Raw genomic sequence first — 21,150 nt, 5'->3', positions numbered from 1 at the left:
AAGTATGTATGTTGCTATAATTTAAATCATTAAGGAAATATTTTAAAAATTGTCTATATATTAATAAAATATAGAGATAAAGCTAAAATGATAAAGATTTTCAAAATAAAGATTTATTTTATCGGTTTTCACATTTTTTTCCTAATCGTAAAACCGATTGACGGTTTTTGACACATGTCACATCATTGCTACATCCCAAGCCGTTTCGACGATTTAAAACAAAATGTCTTCATTTCCGGCGACGGCAACACGGCGCGGGCGCGATGCACGGCGTCAGTTTATGAAAAAAACAAAATTTATTTTTGTTTTTAGATAGTACTAGATAGATTTACATCATTTGATTCTGTTTATTAACATTTACTCCCGAAATGGGCAAACCTGGTAAGTAATAATTTTTACCTAATTGCTAGCATGGATGCCGCATGGTTTTTATTTCATCGCATTCTTCATGTTATTAAGTAAAAAGTGTGGTAAATCGTATAAAAGTTTAGTATTAACATTTTTAAAAGCTTTATTTTGAATATTACATCGAAATTTTATGAAATTATAACCTTATCAAACTTCATTTTAGGTTATGTTGGTTTGTAATACGAATTACTTGTATAATTTAAATAGTTTAACATATAAATTATAAGATTCCTGATTACGTTTTGCTGAGTTTAGTTAAGTTTCAGTTGTGAAATTTGTGAAAAGGTTATTTAACACGTGTGTTACGCACGTGTTAGTGACACTTAAACATATAATGTCTATAAAAGGGATCAAATTATCTCAAAAGTCGTTCATTTGTGCTGCTGTTACCATAACCATGTGGTTGAAGGAATATTAACCACATGGTTGTGATATCTTTCCTTCAACTTGAGCCGTAGTTGCACCACGTGGTCACAGAATAATAACCAATACACAAAACAAATAGACAAGTGATACGTGATACTGTACTATAATATTAACGATATTATTGGAGTTAAATGTTGCGTTTCGTAATTCCTTTTCGAAAGCCATAATTGCTATGTTTTTCAGCCCTTTTTCTAACATATTTTAAAACAAATACAATGTTTTAATTTTGACTAATTATTTATTTTTTTACAGAGTTTAACAGTCCGCGTGGCGGGGGTCGTGGGGGCGGCGGCTTCAGAGGAGGTCGGGGAGGCGGCGGTGGTCGTGGAGGCTTCGGTGGCCGCGGCGGCGGTGGTGGAGGAGGTGGCAAATTTGAGAAGCGCGGCGGAGGTGGAGGAAGGGGCTTTGGAGGTAGAGGCGGAGGTCATGAAACTATTTCAATTCTATCAGTTAAAATATATAAGATGCAAGTATTAGCTGGCAGTTAAAAGAAATTATAATGATTGTAAAAAATGTAAAAAAAGAAAACAGGAGATTGAGGCAATTCTAATCTAGAATTTGTTCAAATATTAGTTAAAACCTAAAATGATGATTGTGGTCCCTCTAATCTGGACCTATCCATGAAGACTATGTCCACTTACCCACTTCTGATTACTATAGTTAGTAATTTATTTATGTATTGTTATTGTATGTTACTAACCTAAGTTAAAACATACAGGCCGCGGACGAGGAGGTGGAGGTAGGGGTAGAGGAGGAGGAGGAGGTGGATTTAAAGGAGGAAAACAAGTTATTATCGAACCACACAGGTATGTTAAAGTAATTTTTATTGATTTCACTGACATTGAACATCTTTCTCAGATATGTGCATCCCAATCCTTTAAATGCAAATTTTTAGATGGATAGATGTATGTTTGTCTGAAATTATCTCCAAAACGGCTCATCTAGATAAAATTTGACATACAAACAGAACATAGTCTGGAAGAACAAACTGTCTATTGTTTTTTGATATTTGTGAGCGATAGCTAGTTTCAGATAAATTTACATTTAACAAAACTCTTCGGTACCTTGCCTAAATGATGTAATAATACAAATAACTTTCGTTCTTCTGAAAGCGAATGCTTGAAGCTACACATGTTGTTCTGATATAACATAAATAACATAACATATAGCCATATAACATATATGTTGGTAACAAAATGATATAATTCCAGACATCCAGGTGTGTTCATAGCGAGAGGCAAAGAAGATGCATTAGTAACAAGGAATTTAGTGCCGGGCTCTGAAGTTTATGGAGAAAAGAGAATATCTGTTGAGGTTTGTATATTTTAAAAATATAATGGTAACAATTAGTATATGGTTTGCATAAATTCTGTTCATTTTTATATTTGCTTTGAAAGACTTAATTTAAAAAATATATATTAAAAATAACTTTGCCAAACATAGAAATGCACTAAGAAACAGTTACTTATGAATTATTACTAGCATTAACCCGCGACTTCATTTGCGGGGTTTTAAATGATATACTGATAAACTTTCAAGTGGCAAAATAAATTTTAAAATCAGTTCTATAGAGATTATATACAAAACAAAAATTCCCTCTTTACAATATTAGTATAGATTTAGGAACACGTTAAAATGATGATTGTGGTCCCTCTAATCTGGACCTATCCATGAAGACTATGTCCACTTACCCACTTCTGATTTGAACCTAGATTTATCCAATATCTCCTTAATTGTACCTCAACTACATAAAGTATGTGTTTTCAGAATGAAGGTGAAAAGATTGAATACAGAGTATGGAATCCATTCAGATCGAAGTTAGCTGCGGCTATCATGGGAGGAGTGGACGCTATACATATGCCTCCAGGTTCCAGGGTGTTGTACCTTGGTGCGGCTAGTGGAACCACAGTCAGTCATGTCTCAGATGTGGTTGGACCTGTGAGTTTTAATTTTTTTTTCCTTAGTTTAAATATTACAGGTTTTTTATAAATGCCACTGACTTGTAGAGTAAAAATATATTAAGATAAATTTGTTTGTAATTAAAAGATCTTCTTAAGTTTTCAAAGGAGTAGTATTTACGAGTTTTCAAACGAAATTACTTAGTACTTCATTATTTTGAATATAATTACAATGCTAAAACATTTTTTATAGACTTTCATCAAAGTTAAAAACCAATGATATCTTTTTTTATTTCTGTTTGGTTTAAAAAGCATTAGTAAAAGTAATAATTATATTACAGGAAGGTTTAGTTTACGCAGTGGAGTTCTCGCACAGATCAGGTCGGGACCTCATCAATGTGGCAAAGAAGAGAACTAACATCATTCCTATCATTGAAGATGCGAGACATCCACTCAAATACAGGTCAGATTGCTTGTATATTTTTCTACAATACTTACATTTTAAAAACGTAAAAACGTAATTTAAAGTGAAACAGAGTTCACACATTACTTTGAGACTTGGTAATAAAAAAACCCATACTTCTTTACTTGCTTTAGATGTTATTTTCAATTTATTATTAATTATTTATTACACAAAAATATATGTTGAAAATGCATGAAAGTACAAAATATGTGAAATTGCATATTTTAGCAGATTTCAAAGATATTTTCAATTCATCTGTATTTTTATGTGTCTTTTTTCATGATGAATACAAACATACTAAATATTTCATGTTGATAACTATTGAACTCTCTCTCTCTGACACCAACACAAATGTTACCACTCTGTCTACCCTCTTTCAGCAATATTCATAGTGAATTTTTTTACAGAATGCTGGTGGGCATGGTGGATACAATATTTGCGGACGTGGCTCAACCTGACCAGGCTCGTATTGTCAGTCTGAATGCTCAGCATTTCCTCAAGAACGGAGGACATTTTGTTATATCTATTAAGGTAAGAATGTTTATATGATTTTAATGGCCATAACATTTTAAATTTTAAAAGATATTTTTGTATATTTTGTCAATAAAATCTACAGTACTACAGTAAATAATATTGTATGTAATTAGGAAGCTATTTTGGAAAAAAATATTTAAAAAGGTTTAACAATCCATCCAAATTCGTAGATTTAATTGATTTAATTTCCCGTGATGACAAAAACAAATATATCTAAATCTTTCATGTTGAAAGAATTGAACTCTCTCACTGAGGACATCTCACACTCATAAAGACCACTAAACCTAGTAAACAAGCACTAATTCCTAGTATTATTCCTAGGCATCGTGTATAGATTCCACCGCACAACCGGAGGCAGTATTTGCAGCTGAAGTAAAGAAACTACAAGCAGATAAATTGAAACCTCAAGAACAACTAACATTGGAACCTTACGAAAGAGATCATGCCGTTGTTGTTGGAGTTTTCAGACCACCGGCTAAGAAATCATAGAAATATAAGTTTTGTTAAATTTTAGACTATTTTTTCAATAAACGACTAGACAAAATGCCTAGACGAATATTTTTATAGCCTTTGTGGCCGTGCTAGAGTAATGTTCCGTTAATTAGCTCCACTTGCTAGTGGAAACAAGGTTTAACTGATTAATATAATGGATTCCGTATTTTGAAACTGATACCTCGGCCTGATAGTGCCTAAGCTTAAATAAGTTAGATATAAGAAACAGTATGTTTGAGAAAGAAATATATGGTGCGATTGACAATATTGTTTTTTTTTCTTATATTGACATCTTTCAAATTGATGAACTGTTCAAGTAGGACATTTTCAAGACCATCCGAAACCGAGATGCATGTATCCGGTCTCTACCTACCCCAATGGGTTACGGGTGTGATTATGATGCGTTTTAATGACATCAATATAGCTAATTTGAACAAAATCTTATATAAATACTAGCGGACCCGACAGACGTTGTCCTGTCTACACGTCTTTAATTCGAATATTATTTAAAATTTGACACTGCGATGGTAGCGCTGTCTGTCGAATCCAATGTAAAACATTCTAAAATCAACAACTACTAATAAATTAAAAATTAATTAAAAAAACATTGTCCGGCGTACAAAATTGTGAATCTAAACCATTCCCAGATCCCTTTGAACACACACAAAAAATTTCATCAAAATCGGTCCAGTCGCTTGAGAGAAGTTCAGTGACATACACACACACAGAAGAATTATATATATAAAGATGAATATTTGGATGGATGGATATTTGAAGGCATCTCTAGAACGGCTGCATGGATCTAGATGAAATTTGACAGATTTAGAACATAATCTAAATATCTATATAATAATCTAAATATTAGGTGCGCAACTAAGTTCTCCTGTTTATCATTAGATGGCTCTAGCAGTAAGAGCTGGTCGATTTTGACATATCCAAAACGTCATGAACCAAGCTTAGACATATGGTAAACAAACCGTTACGACACATGAGTGATTTTGTTTTCGCATTATATACTTCTGGTCAAGTAAAAATGTCGAATTTCGTGCCAAACAATCGTCATTTGCGGGAAGTGTTGATTTTCTTTTTTCATTCGAAAAAAACGGCAGCTCAAGCGCAACGAGAGCTTCAAGAAGTGTACGGAAACGCTGCTCTAAGCGAAACAACATGCCGTGATTGGTTCCGTCGCTTCAAAGACGGTGATTTTGATATTGACGACCGTCCACGTGAAGGAAGACCCAAAACCTTCGAAGACGCTGAATTGGAGGCATTGCTCGATGAGGATTCGTGCCAAACATCGTCAAGCCATTTCAAAGCGATTGCATGCGTTGGGGATGATTCAGAAGCAAGGAACTTGGGTTCTTTATGAGTTGAAGCCAAGAGACGTTGAGCGTCGTTTTTCCGCCTGTGAACAACTGCACCAGCGGCAAAAAGGGAAGGGTTTTCTTCATCGCATCGTGACGGGTGATGAAAAATGGATTCATTACAGCAACCCAAAGAGGAGAAAATCCTGGGGATGGCCCATGGCCTGGCTGATCAACAGTTCCACTCATATGAAGACATCAAAAAATGGCTTGATTCGTGGATAGCCTCAAAAGACGAACACTTCTGGCGTCAAGGTATTCGAGCTCTACCAGAAAGATGGGAAAAGTTGTGTCTAGCGATGGGCAATACTTTGAATGATTCATTTGTAACCATTTTTTAATAATAAAGTTATATTTTTATCGAAAAAAAAGCGAGAACTTAGTTGCGCACCTAATATCATAAAAGAATACATACTCAATTTTTTTTTTAATTTAGCAGCTTTTGCTTTTTTTAATTTAGCAATTGTATAAATAAAACGACACATAAAAATTCAACTTATATATTATGTTATGTCAATCTGATTCCTCGCTGTCGGAATGTCCTCCGCCCGCCTCGCCGTCCTCACCCTCACCCTCCTCCCAGGAGGGCGCGCTGTCATCTGACTGATACTGTGCCTCCATCTCCTCGCCCGATGATGAGTCTGTAACAAATTATGTATTAAAGACTATTTCCAATTTATAGAAATCTTACTAATATTATAAATGCGAATGTTTAAATAGATGGATGGAAGAATGTTTGTTGATCTCGATGAAATCATGTTTTTTTCTTGAATTCCGCGTAGACGGAGTCGCAGGCGACCACAAGTATTAAATACTATTTTTCTTAAAAACTACTGAACAGATTTTAAAAAAATCCTTCACCATAAACTTTATTAGAAAAGTGAAAAAATAACAATGCTAGTAAATGCTCACCATCGTATCGCAGTACAGGTTCCTGGTCGATGTCCTCCTCCTCAGCGGAGCGCTGTGTCGTGGCCAGCTCCAGGCGACCCTTCAAGTTTAGCAGCTGACATAGATGGGAACGTCTGAAAATATTCCAAATCGATATACATATTTGCCTTATAAGAAGTGACATTTGGTTAAAACAACGTTAAATGTACAAGCAAAATTGAGTTTTCATCGCTGATTACTTACGGACAGGTTGTTGCTTGAAAATAACAGTTTTTCTTCGTTTAATTAAACGCGACTGAAGTTACTGTCGGATATTATTTCAAACCTTCATAATCGTCCAAAATTTCGATCATAAAATGGACGATGTAGTCGGGACACAATTAAACCGTTATATTATAAACTTTGCCTGTGTATGGACATACATACCTATGTGTAAGTATGGCGAGCAGCTGTGTAAGTCGTGGCGGTGTTGTTGCTAGAAGTAGTGCTGCGTGCGCGCGCAGTGTCGCCCCCAGCCACGTGCACACTGCTGCACATCTGCATATTACGATACAACTTATTATATAAACAACTAGTTGTCGCTCGCGACTCCGTCCGCGAGGTATTAAAAAAAGATAGAAGTCTATGTGTTCTTCTATATGTATGCCAAATCTCATAGAAATCCGTTCAACCTTTCTAGAGATACCTTCAAACAAACATCCATCTAAACATCGCATTTATAATATTAGTAAGATATATAGTTTTTTTTAAATTTATGAATTTGTTGCTATGACTATAGTCCACAGAGTACTTTGTAATAAAATATTTTTTTTTGTATTATCAAAGCTAATGACAGGGATGACGATATCTTATTTCTTACTAATATTATAAATGCGAATGTTTAGATGGATGGATGGATGGATGTTTGAAACAATCTCCAGCGCGGCTAAATGGATTTCAATGAAATTTGGCATACATATGGAATATAGTATAATTTTAATATGAAAGCACACATAGGCTTTTTTTATCGTAAGATGGCAAACGATGGAGCGGCCACCTGCAATCGCTGAAATAGCGAAGTGACCGTTGCCCATAGACATATGCAATTGCATATGCGTTGCCTACCTTTAATCGACGGAGAAGAGGATGCACAGAAAGAAAATATTTTCCCTTTCCATGCATTCTCTCATCCGGAAAGTCCACTTCCACTTCCCTTATAAGAAAATATGTGGGAAGGGAAAGAGGACTAAATTAGGCCTCCGGGACGCACACTCATCAGATTGTAGTTGGAATTGCTTCCACTTGACGCCTGTCTTCTGTGTGGTCGTGGTATTTCACCGGGCGGACCAATTCGTGCGAATGCCAAAGCGGGCTCCACTTGTTTATGTAGGTAATAGAATAAGATAATTTAATTATCAACCCTTTAAATAAGGAAGTAGATAGAGAACTCACTGGCTGGTCCTCCTAGTGGCCATGTCTGCGAGCTGGTCCAGCAGCAGCGGCACGTAGTCTGCGGGCAGGTGTGCTGCAGTGCGCCACGCCACTCCCGCCTCGTCCCTCTGCAGCACTGTCAGGATTATACTGCAATACAACATTTCAACATCTTAATAATATTATAAATGCCAACATATCAAGAAGCTCTCGCTAAACAGTTGGATTAAGGGCCTGATACAAATGCAGTTATCCTAGAAACCGCGCACAGAAGTAGAAGGTTCCTGTCTCTGCAGCCCTCACCACTTGTTTGAGTCATGGGACTCCGCAGCCGGTGGTGCTCTATTTTTAATATAATATATTTTATATTTTTTAAATAAATGAATACATATTATAAATGCTAATGTTTGGATGGATGGATGTTTGTTAGAAGGTATCTCCAGAATAGATGCATGGATCTCGATGAAATTTGGCATATATGTAGAACATAGTCTGGAAGAACACATACATTACTAATTAAGTTTTTTTTCATTCCGAGTTGCTGGTGACAGCTAGTAACATTATAAGTAAGTAATCAAACATCGATATATCAAAAAATCCATCGAATACATACTTTTTGTCCTTAGAATGTAGTCCTTGCATAAGTAATTTGGTTAAGTTCTGATTGACTGCAGATTTCCCTCGACTTTTCACGTCTAATGCTAGATTTGCCAGTCTCGCTTCCATTGATACTTCAACCTGGAATTATTAAAAAAAAAAATGTTTTTTAAATAGAAATATAGAAATTAGACAATCCTGATGATAATGTAAATTATAAAAAACTATTACATTTTGATTTACCAATTTATATTAAAAATAAACTTAAAAGATTAAATTTTTGCAATTTTAACAAAATAAAATTACTAATATTTTTAGTAACTACTAGCTGTCGCCCGCGACTCCGTCCGCTTGGATATATAAAAACCTTAATTAGTGTAGCCTATGTATTCTTTCAGGTTATGTTCTATACGTATGCCAAATTTAATCGAGATCCGTTCTGCCGTTCTAGAGATATCAAACACTCATCCATCCATAACACATCCATCTAAACATTCGCATTTAATATTAGTAAGTTAAATAAAAGCAACTCTTCAAGGCATAATAACGAAAAAAATTGAATAGTATCCTATGTCCGTCTCCTGGCTAAGCTACCTCCTCACCAATTTTCAGGTATATCGGTAAAGTCGTTCTTGAGTTATAAATAGTGTAACTAACATCACTTTCTTTTATTTATTTCTTAGTAACTATTTTTTCAACATTTTTAGTAACTGTAATACAAACCTGTCCACCCGGCGTGGTCCGTTTCCTCGTAACCCCGCCCATAGGTTCGACATACTTGACGTCATCTTTCTTGCTGTCAGCACGGACTTTGTTCACTTCATTTGTATGTTTCTGTTTCTTCTTATCTTTTGTGTCACCTCTTATTAATACTTGTGTTTTTGTACTTAGGTCCGGTGTCTGAAATATATATTTATATACTATATCCCGCGACTTTGTCTGTGTAGTTATTATGAAGTAGATGAATTATAAATAAAAAAAGAGCAAACAAACTGATATAAAAACAGCTAAACACTCAAGTATTATATATTCATCCGGTGGCGGCACCGACTAGTTTCGAGCCCATCGGGGGCCCTTCATCAGGATGAGTGATACTGGTATTGTTTCGGTGCCGCCACCGGACGAATATAAGTGAGTGTTTAGCCGTTTTCATATCAGTTTATTCTGTCTCACGAAAGTTTGAATAATTTAAAAGAGAAAATAGATTGTTTTGGACGGCTTTTAAGTAATAATATATGTATATGTAAGGGACAGATTCTTAATGCAAATTTTTAATGTCTATTTTACAACATTAAGGTATGAATTTCATTAGAAATGACTAAGTGCTCCCCTAAGTAACAGAAATCTGTGAAAATTATCAAATGTCTAGTCTCTACCTGTTTGTACACAGTCAAGTTAAAACTTGAAAGTATAGTCTCTATAAATATATATAATTTCAATATAATACTAAGCGGAAACATGTGTTTACTTGAGTTTAACTTAAGAAATAAAATTACAAACAAACTTACAAGTCGTTCAAATGTCCATATAGTAGTATTAGTATATCCTAGCAATAGATCCCCCGTGTTGGTCAGACAACAGCACTGTAGGGGTAGCGGGGTTGCATCCCCTGTCGTCACTTGTACTGTTACTGATGGCTTGATTGGTTTTGTTGATGCACTGAAATAAAAAAAAAAACTTATTACTAACAACTATATTAGATTAATGTCAAATATAATAAAACTAGCGGTCATCCGCGACTCCGTCTGCTTGAAGTTAAAAAATATATAATTGGACAATGTCTTCTTCCAGATGTTCTATATGTATCCATTCAGTCGTTCTGGAGATATCTTCAAACAAACATACATCCATCTAAACATTCGGATTTATAATATTAGTAAGAAAACGGCTGAGTAATAAAAATTAATTTTTTTTAAATAATTTTGTGTAAAATTATAAGAGAAAGTGCATTCACATTGTCAAATAAAGGTAACTAATTGATGACTAATATTATAAATAGGAAATATTTGATTGTTTACATTAAATAGACTCGGAAACTACTGAACCGAGTTTAAAAATTCTCTGTTCGCAATCTACTCTACCCCTGGGTGACATTATTTTTTTTTAATTCACGCAGACAAAGTCGCTTGCAACTGCTATATTATATAATTACGTAATTTACCATAATCGTAATGGAATTTATTTAATTTACTTGATAGTGAAAACATTATAAGGACAGATGCATATATTTTCAATGATATTTTAAAAAAAATTGTCTCAAAAAAAACCACTTACCCATTCAACATATGTTCATAATAGTGTACAACCCCACTTCTCGTTGCAGCTGCTAGCTGTAACTTTGAACCACCCTCGTCAGTTTCCACATTCACATCGATAATCTTAGGAGCATCTTCTAATACGAAGTTATAAGTTGGTGTTGCCACAACTGATGCTGTGATGGATTTCTTTCTTTGTCGTTTATTAGGTGTTGGTTCATCACCGTTGACTGGTGGATCATCTGTGATCGTCACATCCCAAAATGACAGAAGACGTTCATTCCTGAAAATATTATTTATTCAGTATGACAATATGATGACAAATTGCTCCTGATGATTGTAACATAGTGTTACAATGATTTAACTGTTGATATTTTCTTTTCTTATAAAATTAGGTGGCACTAATAAGTGGCCATCTGAATTCGCCAAAAAAGCGAAGCAACCGCTGCCCATAGACATCCGCAATCGCAGATGCAACCTTAATCAACAAAGATAAGGACACACATAAAGAGAATATTTCTCCTATTCCTATGGGATCCCTCCACTGTCAATTCAAATTCCCTTTTCTTAACAAGAAAAGGGTGGGAAGAGATAGAAAATTAGTCCTTCAACACCACACTGATCAAACAAAACATGGAATTGCTTCAACTTCACACAGTAAAGAATATAAAAGGAGCAAAATCTTAAAGGATATTTCTATATACATACTGTGATCCTTCTATAAGCCAGCATGTCTTCCCCGCTGTGGCCAATGACAGTAGTGCTCTTGGGGAAGCATTGTGTCCTAAATTCTTCACCAATATCGCCTGGTTGTCTTGAAGACGCCATATTCGGAGTTGCCATGATGCTGCTACTATATATTTTGCTGATGATTGCTAGAAATAATACAGTAAATATTCATATTAGGGAGTCTCGGATGCTATTTTACCAAAGAAATGGTTCAAGATGAAATTTAATGCTATGCTTTTTATTTTTGTTATAGAATTTTTGGGTATGCAATATTTTTAAATATTTTAATCTTCATCATCATCTTTTACTTTTTTTATTATTAAAGAATTTTGAGTTTTACTAATATTAGTTTTGACTTAATGAAGAAAGAAAGCTCTAGAAGTGAAAGTCATTGTCTGGTTTTGCCAGACCATCTCCAAAAACAAGGAACTATGGTTATAAAACTAACCTTCATATTCTAATAATGCAATACCACTTATAAACTATGATTTTTTAATTACCAAAAAAATTGAGGTGATTTCGAATACATATAAAATCTTAAATATGTAGTCTTTATTTTATTTTTTCACAACCATTATCTTTTGTGTGTGAACAGTTATGTTTATTGCAATCAACCAATAATTAGTTTTTTAAGGTTAATTTTTTCATATAAATTTGCATATTTATAATTTCTTAAATATGACCAGATATTTTTTTCTGGTCATTACAAAAAATCCTTGTATATGCTAGTTATATTTATAGTTTTCTTGACTTAATTTTAAAAAAATAATTAAAAAACTTACCTCACTGTGTGGAATTATTTTAATTGCGCTTACACCACTTGTTTGTTTATTCTTATTATCAACATTTATTTTGTACCTATGTCTAATTGTAGCGCTCTCTAGTTCCCATTCCTGGATACTGTTGTCACCTGTACAACTCAATAATCCATACTTTCGATGCCAATCAAGACTTTTAACTTTATTATTAGTATGATTTTTCTTGTCAACTAACACTGTTTCCACCTTTCCTTGCGCTACGGAGTATAATAGAATCTTTCCACTGGTTGTTCCTAACGCTATTGCTTGTGTTTCATTATCACTGATTGATTTTCTACGTCCACCTTTTTGTGGTGACACCTGAAAAGGTTATGTCTAATCTTTAAGATTTTATGTTATAAATACGTTAAATTACCACATTATAAGTGCAGATATTTAAAAACAAATATCAAAACAATGAAACGAATAATAAATTAAGCGTTTATAATATTACAAAGCCTGTGTAAAACCACGTGTGTGTACTCACCGATCGTGTGACACTTATCCATTGCAAACATAATGGTGGTGCGGTCAAATGTAGATCTGGAGTGTACTCTTGTTTGAGTACATTAGTTTCTGTATCCCATATTCTTAGCCTGCCATCCTGAGTCAGGGCAGAATAATATTTTCCGTCCCCGGAAAATGCTGCATCTGCCATTCTTCCTGTGACTGATCTTCCCACCAAATTTTTAGGATAATCTGTTGCGATAAATTGACATTACAACTGTGTTCCGTTAATGCAAAATATTTTAGTCATCTTTCTCATAAAACGAAGGTTTTAAAAGTTTAAAAAGATATTATAAATAAGAGTCACTTTTTCGTCTTGGAAGTGATATTTTCTGGTATTTTTTTTAATTAATTCGTAAAATCGTAAATCAATAACTTTACATTAGTTTTAACTGGAAATTAACATTTTTCCAATTCGTTGGCTGAAAGACTACGACCTTAATTTTAAAAATCTGACAGTGTTGCCACAAAGCAGCAAAGAAGTCAATAAATAGGACAAAGGAAATAGGAAATCCAAAAACTTTGCCAGGCAAAGTTGAATGTAGAGTGTAGTTTTGCTTCGGTCGTGTCTATGTATTGCGTACGATTCGCGAACGAAATCTAGTCGCGAACGTATGTTGTAGGCGTAGTTGCTTTTTTATTTTTTACTTGTGCTCTCGTTCCACTTTTCGAATCGATTCTTAATATTTATTTCTAGAAAATCTGTGCTTTATTTTTCGTGCTTTTTACTTCGAAGTGAAAAGAAATAATTGCGAAAGTGCGGTGGTTTTCGTGAATTATGATGTCATTAAATCCTTGAAAATATGAGTGTTAGTGTCGACGACGTATCCAGCCCTTTATCGGAAGGGCAGAGCACCGTTTGCGACGAGCCAACATCATCATCGGATAACCAAGGCGAGAAGAACGATGGCATTGAGGCAGGTCAGGAAAAATCGGAGCCTACGAGTCCCAAACCACATCCGATGGCCTTTACAGTTGATTTTGGGGAGAGTAAAAAATTTGACAATCGAAGGCTGGAAGAGTTAGCCAAGAAGTCTCAGGCACGTCATCAGAGAGTGCAATCTATGTCTGCAGGCTCAACCAGACAAAGCCCGACCATTCAGCGACCTCCTATGAGTGTAAAACTACCTAGGAAAGCTCAAGGTTACAATTCCGAAGGCTACTTTTCCTCCGACCAAGAAGACAGTGGTGTTTCCAACTCTATCAAACTCAAAAGTAGTCCTCTTGCACAAAATGTTGATAAAACTTTTGTAACTAGTCCTATAACAAATAGGCATGTGAAATCACCAACAACTGACTCATCACAACCAAAGAAACAATCAAAAAGTCCGATAGTTGATAGCATTATGTCTAGAAGTGAGAATTTCAGTTCTCGTCAAACTTTGATCCTGCCATTGTCTGCTAGTAACTCAAACACAACAGTCATACATGAAACACCAAGTTACGGCAACCTCAGCTACCAGAAGCATGTCATGACTAACATTATAGACCAAAGTCCTGAAGGTGTGATGTTAACTGATATCTCTAGTCCTGAATTAGATATCCTTACACCAGACAATGGTTTATCCACTCCGGAACCTTCTAAGAGTCCTTCAATTCATAAAGGGAGAGCTATGTCTGAAACTCCTGACTTACTATTTAATAAGTGCCCTCCAAAACCCCATCCATTGTTTATTGACGATGATATTGATAGACAATCTAATAATTCATCAACTGGAACATATACCATCGAAGGGGACAATTACACAGAAGAGCAAAAAGCTAGAATGAGTATAGACAGATCTTTCGGTGCTGACTTACTCAAAGAAGCCATAGACAACTCAATTAATAAACGTAACATAGAAAGAGATCCAGAGATTGTCTTTGATTTCCCTAATCCACAAAGGGTAATAACAAAAGAACCACGAAGAGAAGTCGATCTACGTTCCTCTGTCACTCACACTGCCTTCGAAATCCCTAACAAAGTGTCCAAAGACAAAAACGTACTAGAAATATCATGTTGTTACGAATCTCCTAACGAAAATGACTTAGCCGTACAAACATCAAAACAAATTAAATCAACAAGGAGTTATTTAGAGAAAATCAAAAATAGAGTTAGAACAATCACTGAAAAAACTTTCCCAAAACCGAAAGTAATCGAAGATCAGGACATCGGTAGCTTCACTTCTGTCACAACTTCAGGTGTACTAAGTATGAAAAACTCAATTCAAATTGATACACCTGTACGGAGACGTTGTAGCTTAACAAAATCTGAAATAGACAAGACTGATTATATACATAGATTGTCTAGAGAATCGTCCGTCCCCGTATCGTTGCCTAGCAGTAAAGTATTGCCTTTCGAAGATGGTACATTTGAGAGTAGTGCTCTTAAAAACGCACAGAAAGCGTTGAGAGATGATAGTGGGATATCATCTGATATAACTCCGGACCAGATGGTCGGAAGGTTGTCGTATATGAGTCTGAACAGATGTAAAGGTGATAAAACTTGGATACAAGATTGGGCGGAGAGTGTTAAGAATTATAATAACAATGCATTGGCTAAGGATGCAGATTTGATCATTTCATATCCTGACGGTGCGCCTCTTAGTCCGCGTTGCTTGCCTGGGAAACGTAAGTTAATACATTTTTTTACATTAAGAATACTCATAAATACTCGTATTCATTGAATAAATAATTTTATAATAGATTGCCAACTAGAAAACTTATCTCTGCCTATTCCTCTTTGTTAAGGAATATTTTATTTTATTTATTAAAAAGTCAAAGTTTGTTTTCTAAAGGCAATTTAAGGTTTCCTATGTTGCCTATGACTAGGTTTTTGTTCTAAACAATCTGAATTGTTGGTTACCCAATTTAAAAAAGGAGAAGGTTTCTTTAGTGAAAGTTTTTGCTTGTATTATAACACAAATTTATTCTCTGACTAGTTAGAATGAAATTAAGAAAAAACGCAATTTAAGCAAGTAGCCTTTGCCCCATTCTACACAGTCTATCTAAATTCCGTCTGGATCAATTTAGCCATTTTGGAGTTACCTGCTAACATTCATCCATCCAAACTTTTGCATTTGTAATTAATAATATGGAAGTAATTTGACTAATGGAGTTCTGAGTTTGTTTACTAAACAGAGTAATCATTTATTACCATCATTAGCTGTCGCGAGACTCCATCCAAACAGAATTCAAAATACTTAATAAGTAGTCTATGTGTTCTTCCAGACTATGTTCTATTTTTATACCATATTTCAGCAAGATTTATGCAGCTGTACTGGAGATACCTTGTAACATATATTCAAACATTTGCATTTATAATATTAGTAAGATAGAATAGTATTTATGTTTAAAGATAATTAATGTCATATGACTTTATAATGAAGTTTACTAAAGTACTGTTAAATCGCTATTAATCTAATTCATCAGCTCACTATACATCCTCACTGAGGGGCTCGGAGCCTATCCCATGTTAGGGGTGACTAGGCCATAGTCAATCACCCTGGCCCAGTGCAAGTTGATGTTACATATATCTTTGAATTTCCTCTCAGTTATATGCAGATTGGATCACCATGTTTTCCTTCACCATAAGAATGTGGCAATTGAAATTCAAAAAACATATTGGTGCGTGGCGGTATTTGAGCCCAGGACCTGACTGCAAGTGAAGTGCTTAAACCCCTGAGCCACTAACACTCTATCTTATATATATTAATCTAAACCTTATTGTTATTGTTCTTATTAAAAAGATTTTTTTTTATTTACTCTAGTCATAGTTCTTTATGTTGAAAACAACATATCTTGGATGGGATTATGTTAAAAGATATACATATGAAGGAAGTAAATGCACATATGACATACTGCACAGACATAATATAGGGTAAAAAATTTGGATTAATTAAAAACCTTATTAAGTAATCTATATTTACCATCGGTTTGTGAGACTAAAATCTCTGTATGACACATATCGTCATCCCTGTCATTATTATTGACAAAACAGAGATAACAATATATTTTAAACAGGGATTTTCGTATCAGAAACTTACTATTAATCTTGTCATAGATTTATTACGTAATTGATGTTGAAACAACACGTAGTTGATATTTTTAATGCTTGATTACGTCATAGATGCATACGTCACTTTTTTATTTGACCAAATGTCACATAGAACGCGTAAGCGAGACGAGAGCTTGCGATATTGTTATCTGTTATCAAGAAAGCTATAACTTTATATATAAAAGAAAGTAGTGTTAGTTACACTATTTATAACTCAAGAACGGCTTTACTGATATGCCTGAAAATTGGTGAGGAGGTAGCTGAGAGCCAGGAGACGGACATAGGATACTATTTTTTTTTTCGAATTTATGCCTTGAAGAGCTGCTTTTTATTAACTTACTAATATTATAAATGCGAATGTTTAGATAGATGTGATGTGGATAGATGGATGGGTGGGCTACAATATTTTTTTACATATCCACGCGGACGGAGTCGCGGGCGACAGCTAGTTATGTATAAATTAAAATATTTGTGTGGTGGATACCTTATGTAATTACTTTGCTGATTTTGACGAAATTTCGTAATCTAAGATAAAATGAAGGCTTTTCCTTTATTTATGTTTTAGTATTTATATAAACTCGTTTATTGTAATGTAGGAAAAGTCTTTCTAGCAATCACTAGTTAGCAAATATTCGTACATCCCTAAGACACGATGATACATCACTAAGTTATTCAGACAAATATTTTAAAAGGAATGCAGACGAATTTGATTTCCTTATAAGGAATGTACGGAGTGAAAGCCACAACCCTAATAAGGTAAATAATGTAGTTCGTTGACCTCACGAAATGATTTGTCTAGACTTTAGCTAGATTGTTGTGCTATAAAATTAAAATTGTTATGAGGGTTTAATGGTACTTACTAGCTTACTTATGGAAAAACAAAATTGACTGTGGTTAAGTAGTTTTTGAGTTTATTCGTTACAAAAATACAAATTGCGTGTATGTATGTTTGTCTCTAAGTTTCATTGTGACCAAAGAGGGAGGCGAGGCTTATTACGTATATTTGTGAGGAAATTTTCGTAATTTCATCGACAAAATTTGTTTTAGAATTTTTATAACACTCCTACCGGGCGTAAAGTGCACCAACGAAGTCATACAAAGTTTGTCGATTATTTTACGAATACGTTTTTGACACTCACGCAAATATTCGTGATAGATCCTGTAGGCTGAACCGATTTGTGTCGAATGTGGTGTCATTCTAATCAATACAGTCGGCTCAATCATCATCATCAGCTCACTATACGTCCCCACCGAGAGGCTCGGATCCTACCCCAGGTTAAGGGTGATTATGCCATAGTCAACCGCGCTGGCCAAGTGCGGGTTGGTTGACTTCACACATATCTTTGAATTACTTCTCAGATATGTGCAGGTGGCATCACGATGTTTTCCTTCACCGTTAGAACGTCGGATAAATGTACATATGTAAATCGGAAATCGAAAAATCACATTGGTACATGGCGGGATTCGAACCCAGGATCTGCTGATTGCAAGTCAAGTGCTTGGCCCCTGAGCCACCGACGCTCCATCGGTCGGCTCAATATTAATACAAAATTATATTGCTATCCCTTTTAGTCTCCTTGTAAAAATTGAGATAATTTTGGATGGATGTTTCTTCAGTGTAAACCAACTGTAAATTGTAGATCACACATTATCTGCCATACAAAATGTGTGAAAGCATGAAAGTTATTGAACTTTGTGTATAATATATTTAGTTACATATATGTATGTAACATTAGTTTTCGCTCACCTGTTCACTCGTGTGTGACCATATGAAAGTGACAGTGTATAGGGCGTGTATGGAGATATATAAATATCTTACTAATGTTATGAATGCGAAAGTTAAGATTAATTGGAGTTTGTTAGAAGGAAGATAACACGACACATAGATGTAGAACATAGTCTAGAAGAAAACGTAGGCTACTAATTAGGTTTTTTTTAATACCGCTAAGACGGAGTCGCCAGCGACTAGTAGTAATATTATAAATGCGAATGTTTGGATATATGGATGGATGTTTGTTGGAAGTTATCAGCAGAACGACTCAACGTATTTCGAATTTTGGCACACACAATACAGTCTGGAAGAACCCATACTAATTTTTTTTTTATTCGCTTGGATGGAGACGCGGGCGACAGCTAGTATTTGTATAGATAAGTGAAGATCGTAGTTTTATTTATATATTTTCTATCTCTTTTTGTACAACGACAAGTTATATTTTTTGTTTCATTCAGTTTGGAACCTTGGTGTTACGTGATGCGTGACAATATAATGTCATATGTCACCTGTTCACCTTGGTATTATTAATATCAAGCATATATTTTGTTTGTATGTATGTAACATACTATATCCAGGCATGCGTTGAAATGCTACTTTGAAATAACGTCAAAATTTTAAACAAAAAGTTTCGATTAAAAATGAAAAAAAAAAACCGACAAACTTTTTCTGACTTCCTTAACCTGCCAGTATCATCAAAATCTGTTCTGTGGTTTAAATATAGAAGACATATATAAAAATTATAATATAGATGACGAATAAATAAGGAAATGCTTAAAATTAAGTTAGCAAGCAATGTATAGCAAAGTTCTTTTAATTTTTTTTTAATATGTACAATTCCATTGCAGCTCGCAGCCCTCACGGCAGTACGCCAACCAAGATTCCCAGTCCTGTGGGCACTCTACTACACAGGAGAACACCCGTGAGTATACAGTTTGAAATAAATGAAACGATAATTAAAACAAATGAAACGAAAAATGAAAATAAATGAAACGAAAATTTAAATGATTATTTAATCATTACCGTTCTTACTTAGATATTAAAATAACAAGAAATATTAATATCCCCTTATCGTAAATGTAGAAAGCTTTTATCTTTTATTATTATATCTGATTGATAAAATATAATAACGAGTAATTTTTAACTGATTATAAGTCAGGGCTCACTTTACGTTGGCATTCAGTAGAGTTATCTCTAAGTAGGGTTAACATAGTATGTACTATTATTCCATTCATCTTTTCTTTCTTAAATCATAGGCAAAAGAGCATACAGCCTCTTATATTTGCTAAATTAGCGAAGCGACCGCTGCATGTAGACATCCACAATTGCAGATGCTTTGCCTACCTTTATTCGATGGAGGAGACGCACACAAATAGGATATTTCCCTTACCTATGCGTCCTCTATGACAAATCCACCTCCCCTCCCCATCCTTAACTTAGAAGACAGAGAGATTTTTAACAGTGGTAGAGCCCGCTTTAACATCTTCGCACGAATTGGCCCGGCTCGCCCGGTGAAATACCACGACCACACAGAAGATAGGCGTGAAGTGGAAGCAATTCCGCGTTTCGTCTGATGAGTGTGCGTCCCGGAGGCCTAATTTAGTCCCTTCCCTTCCCACCCCTTTTCTAATAAGGAAAGAATGGGAAGTGGAAGTGGACTTTCCGGATGAAAGGATGCATGGAAAGGGAATATATTTTCTTTCCGTGCATCCTCTCCTCCGTCGATTAAAGGTAGGCAACGCATATGCAATTGCGTATGTCTATGGACAACGGTCACTTCGCTATATTAGCGATTTCAGGTGGCCGCACGCTCGTTTGCCACCTTATGATATAAAAAAAAAAGATGGTAAAGGGAAAGGGGACTAATATTAGGCCATTTTCCTTCCTTCTTTATACCAATTCAATATCATTACTTTCTTGTTTATGTGTCAATCAGCTCTATGTTATATGTTTATTCCAAGCTAACTATTTGCATCTTTACACGCAATTTTTATTACCAATTTCATACAATTTTGGCGAATATTTTGCTGATGAATTTATTACAATATTTAGTTTTAGCATTTCCGGCGCCCTGGATTTTAGTGGCGCTTTTTTTGGTGTTAGGGGGAATTTTCCTCTAGAGCCTGCAGTGCCCACGTATGGTCTGCGCCCTGGGCGGTCGCCCTAACTCGCCCTGACTTACAACCGCCACTATGTAAAAATTGACTATAATGTGAAATTAATAATTGGCCAAATGAAAACCTTTAGGAACTACGATGAATACAAAAATCATTACTTAGTGACAAACTATGATTATGTAAATTATAGTTATATAAGTTTATGGCTTAGTTATAATTATTGTAACTTTTCTTAGGATCTCAGGGCAGCGGAATTACGAGGCATTTTTACAATGTTTGTACCGCTTGAGTTTTGAAGATATTTAAATGAAGATTTTTTTTATTATTAATTTATTGTTTAATTATTAAAAGTATAGTTTATTTTAATTGTTTATTCATTTGTAGATTTTGGTATTGGATAATTTTAGCTAATATGAAATTTTGATAAAGCGCATACTTAGTTCAGTGAGTCATCA

The 21,150-nt window shown here is 34.8% G+C and overlaps 3 protein-coding genes across 5 annotated transcripts in view; 2 read left to right on the top strand and 1 right to left on the bottom strand.

The window, feature by feature from the left end:
* Nucleotides 1-213: 213 nt before the first annotated feature.
* Fib (rRNA 2'-O-methyltransferase fibrillarin) lies at nt 214-4,488 on the top strand. 2 transcript variants are annotated; one of them, XM_013323229.1, is made up of 8 exons: nt 214-381; nt 1,087-1,245; nt 1,553-1,640; nt 2,046-2,148; nt 2,602-2,772; nt 3,074-3,195; nt 3,603-3,726; nt 4,051-4,488. In XM_013323229.1, exons 1-8 carry the CDS (start codon nt 369-371, stop codon nt 4,216-4,218), a joined length of 948 nt encoding a protein of 315 aa, XP_013178683.1. In that variant the 5' UTR covers nt 214-368; the 3' UTR covers nt 4,219-4,488. The 2 variants fall into 2 exon arrangements, with proteins under 2 accessions (XP_013178683.1, XP_013178682.1); XM_013323228.1 differs by having other exon boundaries at nt 1,087-1,257.
* A 1,581-nt stretch (nt 4,489-6,069) lies between these two features.
* The window catches only part of LOC106125756 (WD repeat-containing protein 43), a 54,972-nt gene continuing 39,891 nt past the window's right edge, over nt 6,070-21,150 (bottom strand). For both annotated transcript variants that reach the window (XM_013323076.1, XM_013323077.1), the window contains exons 5-15: nt 12,752-12,963; nt 12,250-12,585; nt 11,447-11,613; nt 10,758-11,021; nt 9,992-10,142; nt 9,207-9,383; nt 8,500-8,624; nt 7,908-8,036; nt 6,903-7,013; nt 6,498-6,610; nt 6,070-6,226 (exon numbers count right to left, since the gene is read on the bottom strand). In XM_013323076.1, the coding sequence (XP_013178530.1) occupies nt 6,099-6,226; nt 6,498-6,610; nt 6,903-7,013; nt 7,908-8,036; nt 8,500-8,624; nt 9,207-9,383; nt 9,992-10,142; nt 10,758-11,021; nt 11,447-11,613; nt 12,250-12,585; nt 12,752-12,963 (1,913 nt within the window). In that variant the 3' untranslated portion in view covers nt 6,070-6,098. The remainder of the gene's footprint in view (nt 6,227-6,497; nt 6,611-6,902; nt 7,014-7,907; nt 8,037-8,499; nt 8,625-9,206; nt 9,384-9,991; nt 10,143-10,757; nt 11,022-11,446; nt 11,614-12,249; nt 12,586-12,751; nt 12,964-21,150) is intronic.
* Nucleotides 13,299-21,016, top strand: LOC106125757 (uncharacterized). The gene is made up of 3 exons (XM_013323078.1): nt 13,299-15,381; nt 19,427-19,500; nt 20,932-21,016. Exons 1-3 carry the CDS (start codon nt 13,575-13,577, stop codon nt 20,989-20,991), a joined length of 1,941 nt encoding a protein of 646 aa, XP_013178532.1. The 5' UTR covers nt 13,299-13,574; the 3' UTR covers nt 20,992-21,016.

The sequence above is a fragment of the Papilio xuthus genome, unplaced genomic scaffold (genome assembly GCF_000836235.2).
Source record: "Papilio xuthus unplaced genomic scaffold, Pxut_1.1 DF825783.1, whole genome shotgun sequence".
Classification (NCBI taxonomy): domain Eukaryota; kingdom Metazoa; phylum Arthropoda; class Insecta; order Lepidoptera; family Papilionidae; genus Papilio; species Papilio xuthus.
The sequence above is the reverse complement of the archived record's forward strand: the minus strand, read 5'-3'. Positions and strand labels throughout refer to the sequence as shown.